The 20,742-nt window shown below is 48.6% G+C and overlaps 1 protein-coding gene across 1 annotated transcript; it reads left to right on the top strand.

The window, feature by feature from the left end:
- Positions 1–5,901: 5,901 nt before the first annotated feature.
- Positions 5,902–6,975, top strand: LOC132585821 (chemerin-like receptor 1). Its single transcript, XM_060257700.1, has one exon. It carries the CDS (start codon positions 5,902–5,904, stop codon positions 6,973–6,975), a length of 1,074 nt encoding a protein of 357 aa, XP_060113683.1.
- Positions 6,976–20,742: the final 13,767 nt, after the last annotated feature.

Here is a 20,742-nt window from a genome sequence, read left to right as displayed (position 1 = left end):
ATTGCTGCGGAAAACGGCACCTGCTGGTGGTAATGAAGAAAAGCAACCAAAAGAATCAACTCCACTTAAACTCCGCTGGATTTCTGGTCTTGGAAAATAAGGAGCAACACCGAGCCGGATACGGCTTCACTGCTGTTCCAGGATTTCAAGTGTAGATGGTAGCAAAAACGCTGGAGCAAGACAGTAGTGAGGCCAGTTTTCAGTGTAGATTGTCACATCTGAAAGGGTAGTATTACTGGGTCTTTTGCCCAGTGTAGAATCCCCCCTGGGGGATTTTGTCCAGCCCAAACTCAGTTGCGAGTTCTTATCAATTCATGCGTGGGGTGCTCTATTTGGATCAGAACCATGTCATGCAAGGATGCCAGCTTTCTTCCTGAACTGAAAACACGGGGGGGGGGGGGGCACTAGTTGGCCTATTAAGTGTGCAGACTCTTATCTGGCTGTCTCCTCAGAATACCTCCTCTAGTGACTTTTCTCCCTGAGAAGTAATATGGAACTCTTCATCCCTGATTTAAGGAGAAGAGCAGCTGCCTGTATGTGGAGGGGTGTATTTTGTGCAAACAATGGAAATGGAAAGGTTTAAAGATAGTAAAATATAGTGGGTTCTTAGGCATTGAAGAGGCGAGGTAGTTGTGATAACAAGCTCTTTACTGAGTACAGCATGGTGACTGGCTGCACCAACTGAACTGGCAAACGGGGCCTGCTGGGCCAACTATATACAACAGGGGTGGCCAACGGTAGCTCTCCAGATGTTTTTGCCTACAACTCCCATCAGCCTCATTCAGCATGGCCAATGGCTGGGGCTGATGGGAGTTGTAGGCAAAAAACATCTGGAGAGCTACCGTTGGCCACCCCTGATATACAACACTGGGTTCCCACGCTAGCATGTTATTGGGTCATTCAAACCAACAGGGGCCCTGTGATTGGAGCAGGGCAGTTGAGATTTGGATCCTACTGCCCATTGTTCCTAAGTCACCAAGCTCAGTCTTTCAGGCTCCAATGTGCCAGGCAGGAACACCAATTAGTACACATAACAGATAGGTTGCCAACAACCAGGTAAGGCCTGGAGATCACCTGGAAATCACCATTGATCTCCAGAGAACAGAAATCAGTTCCCTGGAAGGAAATGGCAGCTTTGAAGGACAGTTTCTATGGTATTGCACAGAACCTAGGAGAAACTGAAGTCCTTCCTTGGCTACATCAGGGGTGTGTGGCCTAATATGCAAAGGAGTTCCTGCTACAAATAAAGCCCTGTTAAAGGCTTAGGAAGAGAGCCGGCTGGGACCTGGGGTTCCACTCCACCTAACATTATCTGCAAACTCAACCATTGCTGAAAGAATCTTTGGGTTGTTTTTCTACATGAACAACATGAACCACAGTGTGTCACAGAACAGTGCCCAACTTCCCCATCGACCCACAAAGTTGATGCTTAGATATAGACCATCCAGAATTTCCACACCCCCTTAAGAGCTCATGTATAAGAGGAAGGCTTGAGAAGCATAACAAGGAAGGTGGGGCAGTAAGAGCACTAGCAAGTGATCAGTTTCATCGCTGAACAGCCATCAGTTAACTGAAGGACTTCATTATTCGTTGGTCCAGAATCTCTTGATCTGTTCTTCCGAGGGAAATCCCTCACAGGAGTCTGCATTCTCCCATTTGGGACACCGTTCAACCTCCGACCAGGTCAGTGCAAACCAATGAACCATGCAGAGTTCTGAGCAATGTTGATTCTGTGAACTTGGGCAGAGAAGGAGGGCAGGAAGGATCACATCAGTGATTAGTTCTTATGGCCCTTTCTTATATGCCCAGGAGAATGTCAATCACCAGTTTGGGGTCAGGAAGCAATTTTTTCCAGGCCAGTTTGGCCAGGGATACTGTGTCTGGTGTTACCAGCTCTAGGTTTGGAAACTCCTGGAGATTAATAACCACTGATGGACCTCTGCTCCATATGCTTATCCAATCCCCTCTTGAAGCTGGCTATACTTGTAGCTGCCACCACCTCCAAACTCTGACCTGGTAACCCTCATTATACAGACCGCAAAATTTGGCTTGTATAAAATTCACTGCTGCCTGTGTCTATTGTTGCCCTATCCAGGTTGGGGAATTCCTGGAGACCTGGGGACGAAGCCTGGAAAGGGAGAAATTTGGGGCGGTCAGTAGGGATGAGATGCTATGGACTCCACCTTCCGAAGCTGCCATTTCCCTGAGGGCAATGGTCCCTAACTTTTTCAGTATGGTGACCAACAAATCCAGATTGCCTTGGTATGGTGAGCTTTTTGGCACCCTGGGCAAAAAACAACCAGACTTGGCACCCATCTAGGTCAACGTTTCATTTTGTACACAGTGACAAACCAAAGGACACAGCTGACCCTAGTCTGAACTCCAAGCAAGTGACATTCTAACATTGACTTCTTGGGTGTTTGCCCAAGGAGATGAGATTCCAGCCTCTGACCACCCTCTCCTTCTCCATTTCTCCTTAGAGTTGCCAGATCTGTGTTGGAAAATGCCTGGAGACTTTGGGGGTGTATCCAGGAGAGGATGGGGTTTGGGGATGAGAGGGGCCTCAGCCTGGTACCATGCCGTAGAGTCAAATGCCATAGAAAGCCAGTTTGGTGTAGTGGTTAAGTGTGCGGACTCTTATCTGGGAGAACCGGGTTTGATTCCACACTCCTCCACTTGCAGCTGCTGGAATGGCCTTGGGTCAGCCATAGCTGGCAGAAGTTGTCCTTGAAAGGGCAGCTGCTGTGAGAGCCCTCTCCAGCCCCACCCACCTCACAGGGTGTCTGTTGTGGGGGAGGAAGGTAAAGGAGATTGTGAGCTGCTCTGAGACTCTTCGGAGTCGAGGGCGGGATATAAATCCAATATCTTCTTCTTCAATATCTTCAGCCCTTCCAAGTAGCCATTTTCTCCAGGGGGAGAGCAAACCAGTTGCGGTACAGTGATAACAAAATAGAAAAAACAACTGCCCCTGAAAAACAAAACTATTGAAAAACTATATAATATAAAGTTAACACTGTAAATACAAAAGATACATAGCACAATTCAAAACAGTACTTCCAAAGGTCCAGTGTCTCTTAAAGCAACAAGAAGTTCGTTCTGTATGACTCCTCCGAGTTTTCTTCTTTAGTAAAGGTCACAATAGATCTAAAGTTCAATCCATAAAGAGTCAATATTCAGAATTCAGCTCCAAAGGGTAATTTTCCTTCACGTGGTGTCCGGCTATATGATCCATGTTGCGCTTAAACAAAGCCGAATAACAACCTTAGCATTTGCTGTAGAAAAATAAAGGAGTTACAAGCCTAACCTCCACCATTCAAAAAAGGGGGGTAAATTGTGAAACAAACTTACAAAAATACCTCTTCAAGTATCACTTTTACTTGTCCATTTCTTTAGACATTCTTTTCAAGAGACGGCATGAATTGCACTCGCACACAAGCAATATAACTTCTACCACAGCCGTTGCGCATAATCGCAACATGACCATGACTATAAAACTCAGTAAACTATTTTGCAACATGTACTCCAGTAAACACTTAGATATAGCATGACAAATTATTAGATTGATTCAAGCCAAAGGTTTCCATTGAGTTGAGGCGATGAATCCATCGAGCCTCTTTTCCCAATAAAATCCTGTATGGATCACCTCCTTTACACTCAGATCTCTCCAACTTCTGAATTACAAAAAACCTTAAGGACTCGATATCATGATTAGTCTCTATAAAATGTTGAAAAAGCGCCCGGAACCTGGTGACGAACATAGGAAATATGTTCTAAGACACGTGTCTTTATAGTTCTCCTTGAACAACCCACATATATTTTAGAATCTCCACATATCAAGGCATAAATCACATTTTTAGAGTTGCAGTTAGTAAATGAAGTCAGATCAATCTTTACATTGGACCTAGGGTCATTATATGATGTAAAGGTTAACGCATATCCACAAGCTTTGCACCCCCCGCACCAGAAATGTCCAACAGGCAAACGTGAAGGAACACTTTCTCCCGGTAAGTCAGTTTTAATTAAAATAGCTCATATATTTCAGGATCTCCAGAAACCTACTATTGGGGGGAGGGCACAGCCTGAGATGTCTGCTACAATATTCCAGTGTCGCAGAATAATTTACTTGATTTCTAATGCCCGTGGGCTGTATTGAAAGGAGCATGACAATCTGTTCTCCTTCCCATCTGCCCTGCTGCCGTTTAATATCTCGGACCTGTTCTTTTGAGCTGCCCTCGATCTAGCTTGTCTAATCACTTGTTCTGGGTATCCTCTCTCCCTAAACTGTGTAGTCAAATGGTTACTTGCCTTGAAAAAATCTTTCTCCTGAGTACAATTTTTTTTTATCCATAGAAACTGCCCATATTGCAAATTGTTCCATAAATAGGGTGGGTTAAACGAAGAAAAAAATGTAAATAGTTATTCTTAGCCGCAGGTTTCTTATGGTTTCTGATGGCTATTGCGTTGTTCTCAAACTGAAAAACCAGCATGTCCAGAAAGGCTATCATATCTGGATCACTCTGAAAGGAGAACTTAATGCTGGAGATCAGTTGGAAATCTCCAGGTCCCACCTGGAGGCTGGCAACCCTACTTCAATCCCTTCCCCTAAACTTCTAAGCAACTCCCTCTAGCCACCATCAGGACACATTTTCCTTGCTCAACATGTATAAGCAGGGAATAAAAAAAAATACCAACTAATGTATGGCAGGGAAGACATTGTTTTCAAGGTCAGATCTTGGCTTCCAAAATAAAAAAAGAGCAATGGAAAAGGCAAGGGAGGCAATTAGGGAGGGCTGGTCTAAGCCCCACTTTCAGAGGCTTTGTGACCCACTTTTTTGTATCTGTATGCCTTGATAGTGTGTAACATCATCAAGTTGTTTGAGTTCAGCTTCTGATTCAGTTCTGAGCAGGTGTAATAGGCTGGGCCCATAACCTGCTGGGAAGGGTACTGGTTCTGGTGGTCCAGATCCTTCTTTTGTTAGCAAAGTGCACAAGGCTTTAATGCAGCAGTGCTTGTCTTAGACCTGACCATGTGCTTACAATGTTATAAAGTTACACAGAGCCATGTTTCACATTGAAACAAAATAATAACTACTTTAATACATGTTAGACAGTTGAAGAGATATAGGATTCCTAGGTTACCTAGCTAGTAGATGGGAGTGGATACAGAGAGGAGCACCCTGGATTCCCATCCTGTGCGCATGGAAAGGGAAAGGCGGAGAGAGAGAGAGGGAGGGGGACAGTGAGAGACAGGCAGAGAGAGACAGAGACAGAGAAGACAAAAGGAAGTTGCTTTTCTCTAAGGAATGTTCATCTGAACTTCAAAAGGACACTGTTAACAGCAGAAAGTAAATAAGAAGTTGCTTAGTGTTTGCCTATCTGCTTGCACACTCTGTGGTCACTTGCTTCTGGAGGTCTGAGACCCAGGGACATCGCATCAAGCACTTCCAACAGGGCAGAGCCAGGTTGGCCCGTAGGCTTTCCATATTCCTGCTGGGGTGGGGAATCTACAACCTTCAGTGGGTCCTTTCTGCTGCTGGTCATCTGAGCCATGGGAGAACACGGGGGGGGGGGGGTGAGAGGAGCGATCATCAGCATACTAACATGCTGATGTCAATTCTGACATGAGTGGAAGTAACATCAGAGGGTTGCCAGTGACATTCTGGCATCCCACCAAAACTCTGTGGTTCAACCTTCTGGCAGCCAGATGCTGGAGCACAAATTCCAGGGCAAAAGCTGTCCTCTACAGGTCTTTGCTTGTGAAGCTCCACAGGTTGATAGCTGTTGGAAAATGATTGCTCAGATAGATGGACAATGATATGATCCCACAACGCAGTACTTATGTTCTTCTTTTTCCATCCAGGAGAAGACAGAAGCAAGACGAAGAGTCTCCCCCAAAAGGCCATGGACAACACAACTCAACTTACCCCAACTGAGGTTGCTCACCCAGATTCCAGTGTTGACACGGCCATCTCTTATGTCTTGCGTAATAATGATGAAAACTATCTCTTTGAACAAACTTTGAAGAAAAGGCTTATCATCCTCTCTATGGTAATCTATAGCATTGTCTTCATTCTGGGGGTCATCGGAAATGGGCTGGTCATTTTCATCATCAGCTTCCGTATGAAGAAGACGGTCAATGCCATCTGGTTCCTCAACTTGGCCATTGCTGACTTCACCTTCACCTTCTTCCTGCCCTTGAACATTGTCTATCTAGCCCTGAACTTTCACTGGCCCTTTGGGGAGGCCATGTGCAAGTTCAACAGCAGCTTGGCCTTTGTCAACCTTTATGCCAGCGTCTACCTCCTCATGGTGAGCAGCATAGACCGCTGTATTTCTGTATTATGTCCTGTGTGGGCTCAGAATCACCGGAACCCCAAATGTGCTTCCTTCGTGGCTCTCGGGGTCTGGATTCTGGCCCTCATGTTGAGTTCGCCGACCATCCATTTCAGGAACACTATGCTGACGGAGGATGGGATCCACTGTTCTAACAACTATAGCCCTGATGAGAAACAGGCAAAAGTCACCCACCATGCCGTGATTATCAGCCGTTTCATCTTTGGATTTGCGATCCCCTTTCAAGTCATCCTTATTTGCTATGGGGTGATTGTTCTGAGGCTGAGGAGGGACCGCTTGGCCCGGTCTAGCAAGCCCTTCAAGGTCATCACTGCAGTGATTGTGGCCTTTTTCATCTGCTGGCTCCCCTATCATGTTTTCTCTTTCCTGCAGCTTCACGTCTACAAGGATCCCGCAATGCAATCGACAATCTTTATTGGTGTTCTTTTGGCTACCAGCCTGACCTTCATCAACAGCTGCCTGAATCCCATCCTGTATGTCTTCATGAGGCACGATTTCAGGGAAAGGCTGAAACACTCCATCCTCTCGGTATTTGAGAACGCCTTCGTTGAGGAGGAAAGCCAAAGTACGACCCAAACTAAGACCAAATCCTCAGTGCACCTGGACTCTCATAACTTATAAATGTTGCTGATCTTGGTTCCCACCTTTCCTGCAAAACTAGGGCTTTTTTTTTGTAGCTAGAACTTATTTTCATATTAGGCCACACACCCCGGGTGTAGCCAATCTTCCAAGAGCTTACAGGGCTCTTAGTACAGGGCCTACTGTAAGCTCCAGGAGGATTGGGTACACCACAGGGTGTGACCTAATATGCCAAGGAGTTCCTGCTACGAAAAAAGCGCTGTGCAAGACCATTCAATGTGTTTATTCATAATTTCACACAGAAGCAGCTCTGTACTGTCTGTAGGACTTTGAGTTCCCTTGCTATAGAGGGAATCTCCTCACTGACCTTTTCCATTGTCTGCTTGGGCTTTGAGTGGCAAGAAAAAAGGTCACTGTTGGCCTCCATGCTGGAATGTCTGTTCTGTGTCCAATCTGGAAGTGGCAGTGCGTAGTTCTAGGAATTGATGGAAACTCTATAATAATATCATAGAGTTTTTGTCAATTCCTAGAATTATCTGGGGGTAGGAGACTGTACCCAGAAGTGACCATGGGTTACAGAAATTCCGTGGTTTCTTAATCAATCTCTCCTGAGAGCCAGTTTGGTGTAGTGGTTAAGCGTGTGGACTCTTATCTGGGAGAACCAGGTTTGATCACCCACTCCTCCATTTACAGCTGCTGGAATGGCCTTGGGTCAGCCATAGCTATCGCAGGGGTTGTCATTGAAAGGGCAGCTGCTGGGAGAGCCCTCTCAGTCCCTCTCAGCTCACAGGGTGTCTGTTGTGGAGGGAGAAGATATAGGAGATTGTAAGCCACTCTGAGTCTCTGAAGGGCGGGGTATAAATCTGCAGTCATCATCGTCTTCTTCTTCTTCCTGCTCTTTGCCTGCGCACGATGGCTTTTTCCTGGGAGGTGAGGGGTGGGCCTTGGGCGGTAGAACCCCATGCACCAGGCCTGGGAGTAACTTTTGCCTGCTAGGAGGATGTGGTTAACCATGGCCAGATTGTATATACTTGCTGTTTTACTTGTGTTCCTTTATGACCGTTTCTTCTTGCAATAAAGTGTTCTTGGTTGATTCAGAGCTGGCTGAACTCACTTTATTTCAGCGGGAAATAATTGCTGCATAAGAAGCCCAGGCTGTCATGATATCATCAGATCTCGGAGTTGGGTTGCCAGCCCCCAGGTCCCAGTGGGGTTTCCCCCTGCTTTTGGGGGCTTCAATCTGCTGCTGACTAGTTGGGGGAAACCCCACCCCAACTTGGTGATGTAATTTCCATAGAGTTTTACCCCAAAACTAGAGCGGATGTTGCCGACATGATTTCTGGGTGACATCATCGTGTTGGGGACGTCGTGCGCAATGTCCTGTCGGCCCCCAGAACAACCCCCAAATCCCCCCACCATGATGACGAGGGGATCTGGCAATGTTATCCTGGAAGCTAAGCAGGGTTGATTCTGGTTAGTACTTGGGTGGGAGACCATAAAACAGGGGTGGGGAACATCAGACCCGAGGGCCGTTTATAGCCCTTGAGATCACTTGGTCTGGGCCTCGGGGCTTGCTGGGCTGAGCCCCCCTCTCTCATGGGCATTGTGAAAGATTGCTGGTGGGATATGTGGGTGCCTTTAAAAGTCTGTAAGCAGTGGGGTGCCGCAGGGCTCGGTACTGGGTCCCATGCTCTTTAATTTGTTCATAAATGATTTAGAGTTGGGAGTGAGCAGTGAAGTGGCCAAGTTTGCGGATGACACTAAATTGTTCAGGGTGGTGAGAACCAGAGAGGATTGTGAGGAACTCCAAAGGGATCTGTTGAGGCTGGGTGAGTGGGCGTCAACGTGGCAGATGCGGTTCAATGTGGCCAAGTGCAAAGTAATGCACATTGGGGCCAAGAATCCCAGCTACAAATACAAGTTGATGGGGTGTGATCTGGCAGAGACTGACCAAGAGAGAGATCTTGGGGTCGTAGTAGATAACTCACTGAAAATGTCAAGACAGTGTGCATCTGCAATAAAAAAGGCCAACGCCATGCTGGGAATTATTAGGAAGGGGATTGAAAACAAATCAGCCAGTATCATAATGCCCCTGTATAAATCGATGGTGCGGTCTCATTTGGAGTACTGTGTGCAGTTCTGGTCGCCGCACCTCAAAAAGGATATTATAGCATTGGAGAAAGTCCAGAGAAGGGCAACTAGAATGATTAAAGGGCTGGAGCACTTTCCCTATGAAGAAAGGTTGAAACGCTTGGGACTCTTTAGCTTGGAGAAACGTCGACTGCGGGGTGACATGATAGAGGTTTACAAGATAATGCATGGGATGGAGAAAGTAGAGAAAGAAGTACTTTTCTCCCTTTCTCACAATACAAGAACTCGTGGGCATTCGATGAAATTGCTGAGCAGAAAGGTTAAAACGGATAAAAGGAAGTACTTCTTCACCCAAAGGGTGATTAACATGTGGAATTCACTGCCACAGGAGGTGGTGGCGGCCACAAGTATAGCCACCTTCAAGAGGGGTTTAGATAAAAATATGGAGCACAGGTCCATCAGTGGCTATTAGCCACAGTGTATGTGTGTATATAAAATTTTTTGCCACTGTGTGACACAGAGTGTTGGACTTGATGGGCCGTTGGCCTGATCCAACATGGCTTCTCTTATGTTCTTATGTCTGCTGGGAGCAGCTGAAGGGAGGGAGGGAGGGGTGGCAGGGTTGGGGGGTGGGAGCCAGCTACTACTAGTTCAATTTGCAAGTGATTATCCCAGATGGTAGCAACAGACTGACATCACACCTGATGCTAATGTGACCTAATATGCTAATATTAGGGGATGTGGGCTAATATGCCTGGACCTAGGCATTTGCCTAGCGTGGTGGGTCGTTGTGTGTGTGTGCTGAATTAGGCTCTCCCCATCTGCCTTCAAATAGAAAAACTATTATTTGCATTAATTTTGCCGGCCTGAATCGTTCTCCCTCAGCAGAGCACTGTTTTTTAAGTTGATAATTTTGTATGGCCCGCGAATGATGTTATAAATATCCAAATGGCCCTTGGCATAAAAGGTTCCCCACCCCTGCCATAAAGGAAGTCCAGGGTTGTGACAAGGAAGCAAGCAATGGCAAACCACCTTTGAACATCTCTTCTCTTGAAAACCCCACAACATCTCCGGCAGTCAGCTGTGACTAGAAAGTGCTTTCCATCACCGCCACATAAGAACCTGTCAGTGGGTGAAAATATATATATATTTCTGGGGTCTCTACAGGATTCTAGGCCTGGAGAGAATCAATGAAGGTGACTACAAATATTCCCTTCCAGGCCAAGGGTTGTAACCAAGTAAACAGATCAGAGACTAAAGGAAATGAGCTTTGGCCCTCTTACTTAAAGAACGTCATTTGGAAATAACTGGCATAACCAACTCGACTGCCAGAGCAGGATGTGAGCCAAAGGGAAGAAAGGAGCTCTAGCAATTTTTTAAGGGAAGAAAGTGAAGAAATGTGAGGAAATATTCAGTTTCACCCGTTTTATTGGATGTGGGGAGGGGGGCTAGCTCCTGGGCTTGGGCTACTGAACGGTTTCTGACTGGAAGCTGCTTGGCTGATGTCTAGAAAGAAAACAGTGGGGTTTGTGAGATCCTAAATATGTCATGAAAGGCATAACTAAATAGCAGCAACTCTCTTGTATGTGGAGGGGTGTATTTTGTGCAAACAATGGAAATGGAAAAGTTTAAAGATAGTAAAATATAGTGGGTTCTTAGGTATTGAAGAGGCGATGTAGTTGTGATAACAAGCTCTTTATTGAGTACAGCATGGTGGCTGGCTGCACTAACTGAACTGGCAAATGCGGCCTGCTGGGCCAACTATAGACAACAGGGGTGGCCAATGGTAGCTCTCCAGATGTTTTTGCCTACAACTCCCATCAGCCTCATTCAGCATGGCCAATGGCTGGGGCTGATGGGAGTTGTAGGCAAAAAACATCTAGAGATCTACCGTTGGCCACCCCTGATATACAACACTGGGTTCCCATGCTAGCATGTTATTGGGTCTTTCAAACCAACAGGGGCCCTGTGATTGGAGCAGGGCTGTTGAGATTTGGATCCTGTAAAGTACTGGGGTTGGCGCAGTAAGAAACCAGAGTCGGAGAGTGATTTCAGCAAGCTTTACTTCAGGAACACAAACACAGACTGAGCTCTATTCAAACCTCCCGCTCCTTTATACAATTCTTGCCCCCTTCTGATTGGACCTTAACTATGTACATGGATTGGCTATTTACAGAGGCCTAAGGGCCTATCAGGGTACAGTATGAGCCTAGATGTTGATTAGCTACTTATGTTTCAATCCTTCCCCTGATTGGGCACGCTTAGGCCTTCTCTGGAACCCTGGTGTGGAGTACAAGCTTGGCTTGTTCAGCTTCCCTCCAAAAGTAACAGTTCCCTCCAAACGTAACAGTTCTCCATTTGAACCTAGGACACAACACCCCTCCCCCCATAGTTCCAGCTATCAGGTGACATAGTCCTGGAGATATGCCGGAGGGCGGCGGTCTCGTGTCGAGCGTCGGAGCTCCGAGGGGACTGGGCGTTCCGACTCGGTTGGTGGTTCCGCGGCTGCAGAGCTGGAGACATCTGGGACGGCGGCCCCGGGAGACCTGGGTTCAGCTGCACGGTCGGGGGTCTCCTCCTGCTGGGCCGAAGTGGGCTCCACGGAACCCTGTTCTGTGTCAGGCTCACGGGGACTTACGTTGTCCGGATCTGGAGCCTCTGACCTTGGCTCCCTGGCAGGCAGGCGACCACGGAGTTGGTCGATGTGTCGCCTCAGGAGATGTCCACCCTCCAAGGTCACTGCATAGGAGACCGGTCCGGTGACATGGTCCACCTTTCCAGGGAGCCAGGCGGGGCCAGTGGTGGCATAGTTCCGTGCCCACACTGTCTCACCTGGGTAGAACCCTCTGGGGGCTTTAAGGTGTTCCGGCGCCGGTCGCCTGTCTGGGGCTCGGTCAGGGTGCAGCTTGTCCAGCAGGGTGGTGATGCGGCGGCCCATGAGGAGTTCGGTTGGACTGCGACCTGTGGAGGTGGTGGGTGTGGTCCGGTAGGCCATTAGGAAACACGCCAAGTCTTTTGGCCAGTCTGAGGGGCCCAGACGGTTCAAGGCCTCCTTTGCCGTGTGCACCATCCGCTCTGCCTGGCGGTTGGTGGCTGGATGAAACGGGGCAGAGCGAATGTGCCTGATGAGGTTCCTGGCTAAGAAGTCCTGGAACACTGCGGACGTGAATGCTGTGCCGTTGTCGGTGACGATGGTCTCCGGCAATCCGTGGGTTGCAAAGATGGCCCTCAGAGCTGTGATGGTCGCCTGCGATGATGGCGAGGGCACCTGGACCACCTCCAACCACTTGGAGTATGTATCCACTAGTATGAGTAGAGTCCGCCCATGGAAGGGGCCAGCAAAGTCCATATGCAGTCTTGACCAGGGGGTTTTGGTGGATTCCCATGGTTGCACTGGGCCACGTGGGGGGGTCAGGCCTTGACACCTGGCATGTCGGGCACCTTTTAACCCAAGCCTCAATTTCTGCATCGAGGCCGGGCCACCAGAGAGCCTTCATGCGGACTTCATGCGAGAGCCTTCATGCGGACTATGCCCGAGTGTGCCTCGTGCAGGGCTCTAAGCACTTGGTCTTGCAAGGGTTTGGGGATGACGACTCTGTTGCCCCATAGTAGGCAGCCTTTATGGGTGGATAGTTCGTCTTTCCGGGCTGCAAATGGAGTAAATTCCGGCCCAGTCAAGACCTTGGGCCACCCCCTCCCCACCCAATCCAAGACACGGGAGAGGACTTGATCACGAGCGGAGCGGGCAGCAACGTCGCGGGCGAGCAATGGCCTGTCCGGAAGCATGTCCATCAGTAGGATCTGATGAGCCGGGGCTGGATCGGGATCCACATCAGGTAAGGGCAAGCGGCTCAGGGCGTCAGCATGGCCCATTGCCTTGCCCGGGCGATGCACTAGGGTGTAAGTGTAGCCGGCTAGAAAAATGGACCAACGGAGGACCCGTGGGGACAACACCTGAGGGGTCTGCCGGTCTGATGCAAAGAGGCCCAAGAGGGGTTTGTGGTCCGTATAGAGGGTAAAGGGCCGGCCGTAGATGTAATCATGAAATTTTTTGACGCCGGCCACAACTGCCAACCCTTCTTTGTCGATTTGGGCGTAGTTCCGCTCCGCCGACGAGAGGGTCCGCGAGTAGTACGCGATAGGGACTTCGGTCCCATCAAGGAGTCGGTGGCCCCCACGCCATAAGGGGATGCGTCGCATGCAAGGACCAAGGGCAGGGTCTCGTCGAAATGGGCAAGGACGGAGTTGGACATCAGGAGGCCCTTGATATCCTGGAAGGCTTTAGCGTGCTGGCGGCCCCATGCCCAGGGTCGGTTCTTGTCTAGAAGTTGGTGCAGGGGTTCGGCCACCGCTGCCTTGTGGGGGAGAAAAGCATGATAAAAGTTTAGGAGGCCGAGGAAGGCCTGGAGTTCTTGCCTGTTGGTGGGCGCTGGAGCATCTCTGATGGCACGCAGCTTGGCGTCGGAGGGGTGGACCCCCTGGGCATCGATGGAGAACCCCAGGAATTCCACCCGATCCACGCCCAGGAGGCACTTCTCCCGTTTGACCTTGAGGCCGGCTGTTTCAAAACGTTGTAGGACTCCTCTAAGGCGGGCGGCGAATTCTTCAGGCGAGGCTGCCGTGATCAGCACATCATCGAAGAATGGAGTGACTCCAGGAAGTCCTTTTAAAAGAGAGTCCATGAGTTCCTGGAACAACCCCGGAGCCACACTCACGCCAAATTGCAACCGCTTTACTCTAAAGGCCCCCCGGTGGGTCACAGTTGTTTGGGCGTTGGCCGTGGCCTCATCCACCGGCAGCTGTTGGTAAGCTTGGGCCAAGTCCAACTTGCCAAAAATTTTTGCGCCGGCTAGGGTGGCTAAAACGTGACTGACGATGGGCACAGGGTATGCGTGGGCCTGAAGAGCCTTGTTGAGGGTGCACTTATAGTCTGCACAAATCCGCACCTCCCCACTGGGCTTGAATGGAGTCACGATGGGAGTTTCCCAGGTTGCGTGGGTGACAGGCTCTAGTATTCCCTGTGCAATCAGTTTATCCAGTTCCTCCTCAATTTTAGGCTTGAGCGCGAATGGAACTCACCGCGCTTTAAGCCTAATAGGCCGCACTGTGGGGTCGAGGTGTAGTGTAACCGGGGGACCCGTGTAGCAGCCCAAGGTGCCATCGAAAACGGCCGGGAACTCTTCGCAAACCTTGTTAAAGTCCACTCCGACAGTCTTATTGACCCCCCTGATCTCTATTCCCAGGGGCTTGAACCAGTCGAGACCCAAAAGGTTTGTAGGGTGATTCTTGACCACTAGCACTTGTAGCTGGCCCTTGAACCCCTTGTATTGGACTGGGACCGGGCCCACTCCCAAGATAGGCACCTTATTCTTCTGGAAGTCCACTAAGGTAAACCCCGGGTTCCTGAGACGAGGCCTCAGCCTGGTGGGAATTTTAAAAAATGTCTCTGCCGCTATAATAGATGATGCTGACCCAGAGTCCACCTCCATTTGGCAGGGCACCCCCCCGATCCCTACATTGACCCGGATTTTGGAGGGCCTGACTGGCGAGGGTAGGTACTGTACCGGTTATGGGTGGGCGTGGAGAGCGTCGGTCTCGAAGTCTGGCTGGCCTTCGGAGTGCGCAGATCTTTGCGGGACGCGTGCTCGGGATTTGGATCTGCAGGTGCAGGCGATGTGGCCTTCCTTGTTGCAGAGTCGACAGGTGGCATTCCGGAATCGGCAGGTCTTCCGCTCGTGCTGGCCCCCGCAACTTGCACATGCAGGTAGTGTCTTGTGTCTCATGCCCTGTGGGACGTGGGTGGTCTTCCTCCCTGCTGAACGATAGCCGGTTTGTAGAGCTTTGTCCTCGTCTGAGTCCTCTGTAGGTGGTTCAGGGCTGATCTGGTGTGCTGCAGCCTGTCTTGTCAGCCGTGGCTCTGCTGATCTGCCCTTCTCCCAGCTGGTGGCCACATCGATTGCCTTTGTTAGGTCGCACTCGGAGAGGGACAGGAGTTTCTGTACTAGTTTTTCGTCCCTCAAGCCCCATACAAACTGGTCGAGAAGGGCTTCGTTGAGGTCTGCGAAACTGCATCGGCTTGCCACCCGGCGCAGGCTTGTCAAGAACGCCATCGTGGTTTCGCCTGCCTTCTGTGTCCTTTGTCGGAAGTCCCAGTGCCGGGTGAGCTTGGTTGGCTGGGGCTGGAAATACTTCTCCAGAGCGCTGATGATGTCGTCCACCGGCGTCTCTGAGAGCTTCCTGGGTTGGAGAAGAGCCCTGGCTAAGTCCACGGTCTCTGTGCCACACGTACTGATAAGCAGAGCTCTCTGCATGGTAGTCTCTGTAATCTTCTGGAAGGTCAGGTATGACTGGAAGCCTTTGACCCACCAGTCCCACAGCTCGGGGCGATCGATGCTAAAGGGCTGTAGGAGGTTGGCTGGAGCCTCCATTCTTGGCAGCGTGTCTGGGCGGCTTGCGAGCTGGGGTGTGCGCAGAGCGGAGGTGCGGACCCAGATGGCTTGGATTTAGCCACCTTTCCGTGATCCTGGTTCTGTTGCTGGTTCTTACTGGCATCCCATCCTCATCGCCAGTGTAAAGTACTGGGGTTGGCGCAGTAAGAAACCAGAGTTGGAGAGTGATTTCAGCAAGCTTTACTTCAGGAACAGAAACACAGACTGAGCTCTATTCAAACCTCCCGCTCCTTTATACAATTCTTGCTCCCTTCTGATTGGACCTTAACTATGTACATGGATTGGCTATTTACAGAGGCCTAAGGGCCTATCAGGGTACAGTATGAGCCTAGATGTTGATTGGCTACTTATGTTTCAATCCTTCCCCTGATTGGGCACGCTTAGGCCTTCTCTGGAACCCTGGTGTGGAGTACAAGCTTCCCTCCAAAAGTAACAGTTCCCTCCAAAAGTAACAGTTCTCCATTTGAACCTAGGACACAACAGATCCTACTGCCCATTGTTCCTAAGGCCCCAAGGTCAGTCTTTCAGGCTCCAATGTGCCAGGCAGGAACACCCATTGGTACACATAGAGTCATATACATAACAGATAGGTTGCCAACCACCAGGTAAGGCCTGGAGATCACATGGAAATCACCATCGATCACCAGAGAACAGAAATCAGTTCCCTGGAAGGAAATGGCAGCTTTGGAGGACAGTTTCTATGGTATAGCACAGAACCTAGGAGGAACTGAAGTCCTTCCTTGGCTACATCAGGGGTGTGTGGCCTAATAGGCAAAGGAGTTCATGCTACAAATAAAGCCCTGTTAAAGGCTTAGGAACAGAGCCAGCTGGGACCTGGGGTTCCACTCCACCTTACATTATCTGCAAACTCAACCATTGCTGAAAGAATCCTTGGGTTGCTTTTCTACATTAACAACATGAACCACAGTGTGTCACAGAACAGTGCCCAACTTCCCCATCGACCTACAAAGTTGATGCTTAGATATAGACCATCCAGAATTTCCACACCCCCTTAAGAGCTCATGTATAAGAGGAAGGCTTGAGAAGCATAACAAGGAAGGTGGGGCAGTAAGAGGACTAGCAAGTGATCAGCTTCATCGCTGAACATCCATCAGTTGACTGAAGGACTTCATTATTCGTTCGTCCAGAATCTCTTGATCTGTTCTTCCGTGGGAAATCCCACACAGAAGTCTGCATTCTCCCATTTGGGACACCGTTCAACCTCCAACCAGGTCAGTGCAAGCCAATGAACCATGCAGAGTTCTGAGCAATGTTGATTCTGTGAACTTGGGCAGAGAAGGAGGGCAGGAAGGATCACATCAGTGATTAGTTCTTATGGCCCTTTCTTATAAGCCCAGGAGAATGTCAATCACCAGTTTGGGGTCAGGAAGCAATTTTTTCCAGGCCAGTTTGGCCAGGGATACTGTGTCTGGTGTTACCAGCTCTAGGTTTGGAAACTCCTGGAGATTTGGGGATGGGGCCTTAGGAGGACAGGGATTTCAGTGAGGTACAATGCCACAGAGTCCACCTTCAAAAGTGGCCATTTTCTGCAGAGGGACTGATATTTTCCGTCCAGTGATAAGCTGTATTTCCAGGGGATCCCCAGGTCCCACCCGGAGGCTGGCAACCCTACCTTCTGGTGCCCAGAAGAGACCTGGTGACCCTCCATCGAAACCTCCTTGTAACAGACAAAGGGAACTTTGACTCTTGAGAGCTTTGGCCATCTTGGTGGTCTTCAGGGTGCTCTGAGACTCGAATCTTGCTGTTCAACTGAAGACCAACATGGCTACCTGCCTGAAACACTGGAAACCATGGGAACCACTGAAATGGCAGTTGCCACGTAAGGGATGCGTGCTCCTTTCCTTGTCAAATGCTTCTGGGGGGCCTCATGTGGGTGGGAGCGCTGCTGCGGAGGTGAATGGTGGGGACGGCTCTGCAGCCAAATGCTTGAGATGTGAAACAGGATCTACATTTCTGCTGACCAAAACAGGGAACTGGACTTGTGCCACTCGGAACTGCCTTGTTCCTCAGGGTGGTGCTGGTGTGGTTAAGTAGGGTTGCTAACTCTGAGTTGGGAAATTCCTGGAGATTTGGAGTGTCAGTGGTACGGTTGCCAATCCACAGTTGGGGCAACCCGTGGCCTGAAATACAGGGCATTGTATGGAATTGTGCATTGCAAACTATGGATTTTTAACCTTATACCTGGTCTATTAAATTGTTATTCTTGTTTTTTTAAAATTTGTTATAATTGTTTATTCTCATTTTGGGGCAGGAGATCCCCTAGTTTTAAGGCCCTCCCCCCTGCTTGAGGGTCATCAGAAAGCGGGGGAAGGAATGTCTGCTGGGCACTCCATTATTCCCTTTGGAGACCGATTCCCATAGGGTATAATGAAGAATAGATCTGTGGATATCTGGGACTCGGGGGGGGGGGGAGCTGTTTTTTGAGGCAGAAACACTAAATTTTTAGCATCGCATCCAGGGATTCTCCTCAAAACAACTCCCAAGTTTTAAAAAAGATTGGACAAGGGGGTCCAATTCTATGAGCCCTCAAAGAAGATGCCCCTATCCTTCATTATTTCCAATGGAGGGAAGGCATTTAAAAGGCACACAGTCCCTTTCAATATGCTGGCCATAACTCCCTTTTGGAGTTCAGTTGTGCTTATCACACCCTTGCTCCTGGCTCCTCCCCCAGTGTCTCCTGGCTCCACCCACCAAAGTGCCCAGATATTTCTTGAGTCAGACCTGGCAACCCTTGTGGGTGGAGGGTGAGGTGGGGACACAGCTCAGCAGGGATCTGATCCCATTGAGTTGGCCATCCAAAGCTGCCATTTTGTCTGTAGCCTGGAAATCAGTTCTAATTCTGGGAGAACACCATTTCTTTAGGCATTCTTTTCAAGAGATGGCTTGAATTGCACTCGCACACAAGCAATGTAACTTCTACCACAGCTGTTGCGCATAATCGCAACATGACCATGACTATAAAACTCAGTAAACTATTTTACAACATGTACTCCAGTAAACACTTAGATATAGCATGACAAATCATTAGATTGATTCAAGTCAAAGGTTTCCATTGAGTTGAGGCGATGAATCCATCGAGCCTCGTTTTCCAATAAAATCCTATATGGATCACCTCCTTTACACTCAGATCTCTCCAACTTCTGAATTACAACAAACCTTAAGGACTCGATATCATGATTAGTCTCTATAAAATGTTGGAAAAGCACCCGGAACCTGGTGACGAACATGGGAAATATGTTCTAAGACACGTGTGTTTATAGTTCTCTTTGAACAACCCACATATATTTTAGAACAATCTCCACATATCAAGGCATAAATCACATTTTTAGAGTTGCAGTTAGTAAATGAAGTTAGATCAACCTTTACATTGGACCTAGGGTCATTATCTGATGTAATAGTTAACGCATATCCACAAGCTTTGCACCCCCCGCACCGGAAATGTCCAACAGGCAAACGTGAAGGAACACTTTCACTCGGTAAGTCAGTTTTAATTAAAATAGCTCGTATATTTCGGGATCTCCAGAAACCTACTAGTGGGGGGAGGGGACAACTTGAGATGTCTGCTACAATATTCCAGTGTTGGCAGAATAATTTTTTTTATTTCTAATGCCCGCAGGCTGTATTGAAAGGAGCATGACAATCTGTTCTCCTTCCCATCTGCCCTGCTGCCTTTTAATATCTTGGACCTGTTCTTTTGAGCTGACCTCGATCTAGCTTGTCTAATCACTTGTTCTGGGTATCCTCTCTCCCTAAACTGTGTAGTCAAATGGTTACTTGCCTTGGAAAGATCTTTCTCCAGAGTACAATTTTTTTTTATCCATAGAAACTGCCCATATGGCAAATTGTTGCGTAAATAGGGTGGGTGATATGAAGAAAAATGTAAATAGTTATTCTTAGCCACAGGTTTCTTATGGTTTCTGATGGCTATTGTGTTGTTCTCAAACTGAAAAACCAGCATGTCCAGAAAGTCTATCATATCTGGATCACTCTGAAAGGAGAACTTAATGCTGGAGATCAGTTGGAAATCTCCAGGTCCCACCTGGAGGCTGGCAACCCTACTTCAATCCCTTCCCCTAAACTTCTAAGCAACTCCCTCTAGCCACCATCAGGACACATTTTCCTTGCTCAACATGTATAAGCAGGGAAGAAAAAAAATACCAACTAATGTATGACATGGAAGACATTTTTTCAAGATCAGATCTTGGCTTCCAAAATAAAAAAAGAGCAATGGAAAAGGCAAGGGAGGCAATTAGGGAGGGCTGGCCCAAGCCCCACTTTCAGAGGCTTTGTGACCCACTTTTTGGTATCTGTATGCCTTGATAGTGTGTAACATCATCAAGTCGTTTGAGTTCAGCTTCTGATTCAGTTCTGAGCAGGTGCAATAGGCTGGGCCTATAACCTGCTGGGAAGGGTACTGGTTCTGGTGGTCCAGATCCTTCTTTTGTTAGCAAAGTGCACAAGGTTTTAATGCAGCAGTGCTTGTCTTAGACCTGACCATGTGCTTACAATGTTATAAAGTTACACAGAGCCATGTTTCACATTGAAACAAAATAATAACTACTTTAATACATGTGAGACAGTTCAGGGTGAAGAGTTACAGGATTTCTAGCTAGTAGATGGGAGTGGATACAGAGAGGAGCACTCTGGATTCCCATCTTGTGTGCATGGAAAGGGAAAGGGGGGGGGGGAGAGAGGGAGGGGGACAGTGAGAGACAGGCAGAGAGAGACAGAGACAGAGAAGACAAATGGAAGTTGCTTAGTGTTTGCCTATCTGCTTGCATTCTCTGTGGTCACTTGCTTTTGGAGGTCTGAGACCCAGGGACATCGCATCAAGCACTTCCAACAGGGCAGAGCCTAGTTGGCCCATAGGCTTTCCAAATTCCTGCTGGGGTGGGGAATCTACAACCTTCAGTGGGTCCTTTCTGCTGCTGGTCATCTGAGCCATGGGAGAACATGGGGGGGGGGGTGAGAGGAGCGATCATGAGCATACTAACATGCTGATGTCAATTCTGACATGAGTGGAAGTAACATCAGAGGGTTGCCAGAGACATTCTGGCATCCCACCAAAACTCTGTGGTTCAACCTTCTGGCAGCCAGATGCTGGAGCACCAATTCCAGGGCAAAAGCTGTCCTCTACAGGTCTTTGCTTGTGAAGCTGCACAGGTTGATAGCTGTTGGGAAATGATTGCTCAGATAGATGGACAATGATATGATCCCACAACGCAGTACTTATGTTCTTCTTTTTCCA

The sequence above is a fragment of the Heteronotia binoei genome, chromosome 17 (assembly GCF_032191835.1).
Source record: "Heteronotia binoei isolate CCM8104 ecotype False Entrance Well chromosome 17, APGP_CSIRO_Hbin_v1, whole genome shotgun sequence".
NCBI classification, from domain to species: Eukaryota; Metazoa; Chordata; class Lepidosauria; order Squamata; family Gekkonidae; genus Heteronotia; species Heteronotia binoei.
Note: the sequence above shows the minus strand (reverse complement) of the source record. Positions and strands in the feature narration are given on the sequence as shown.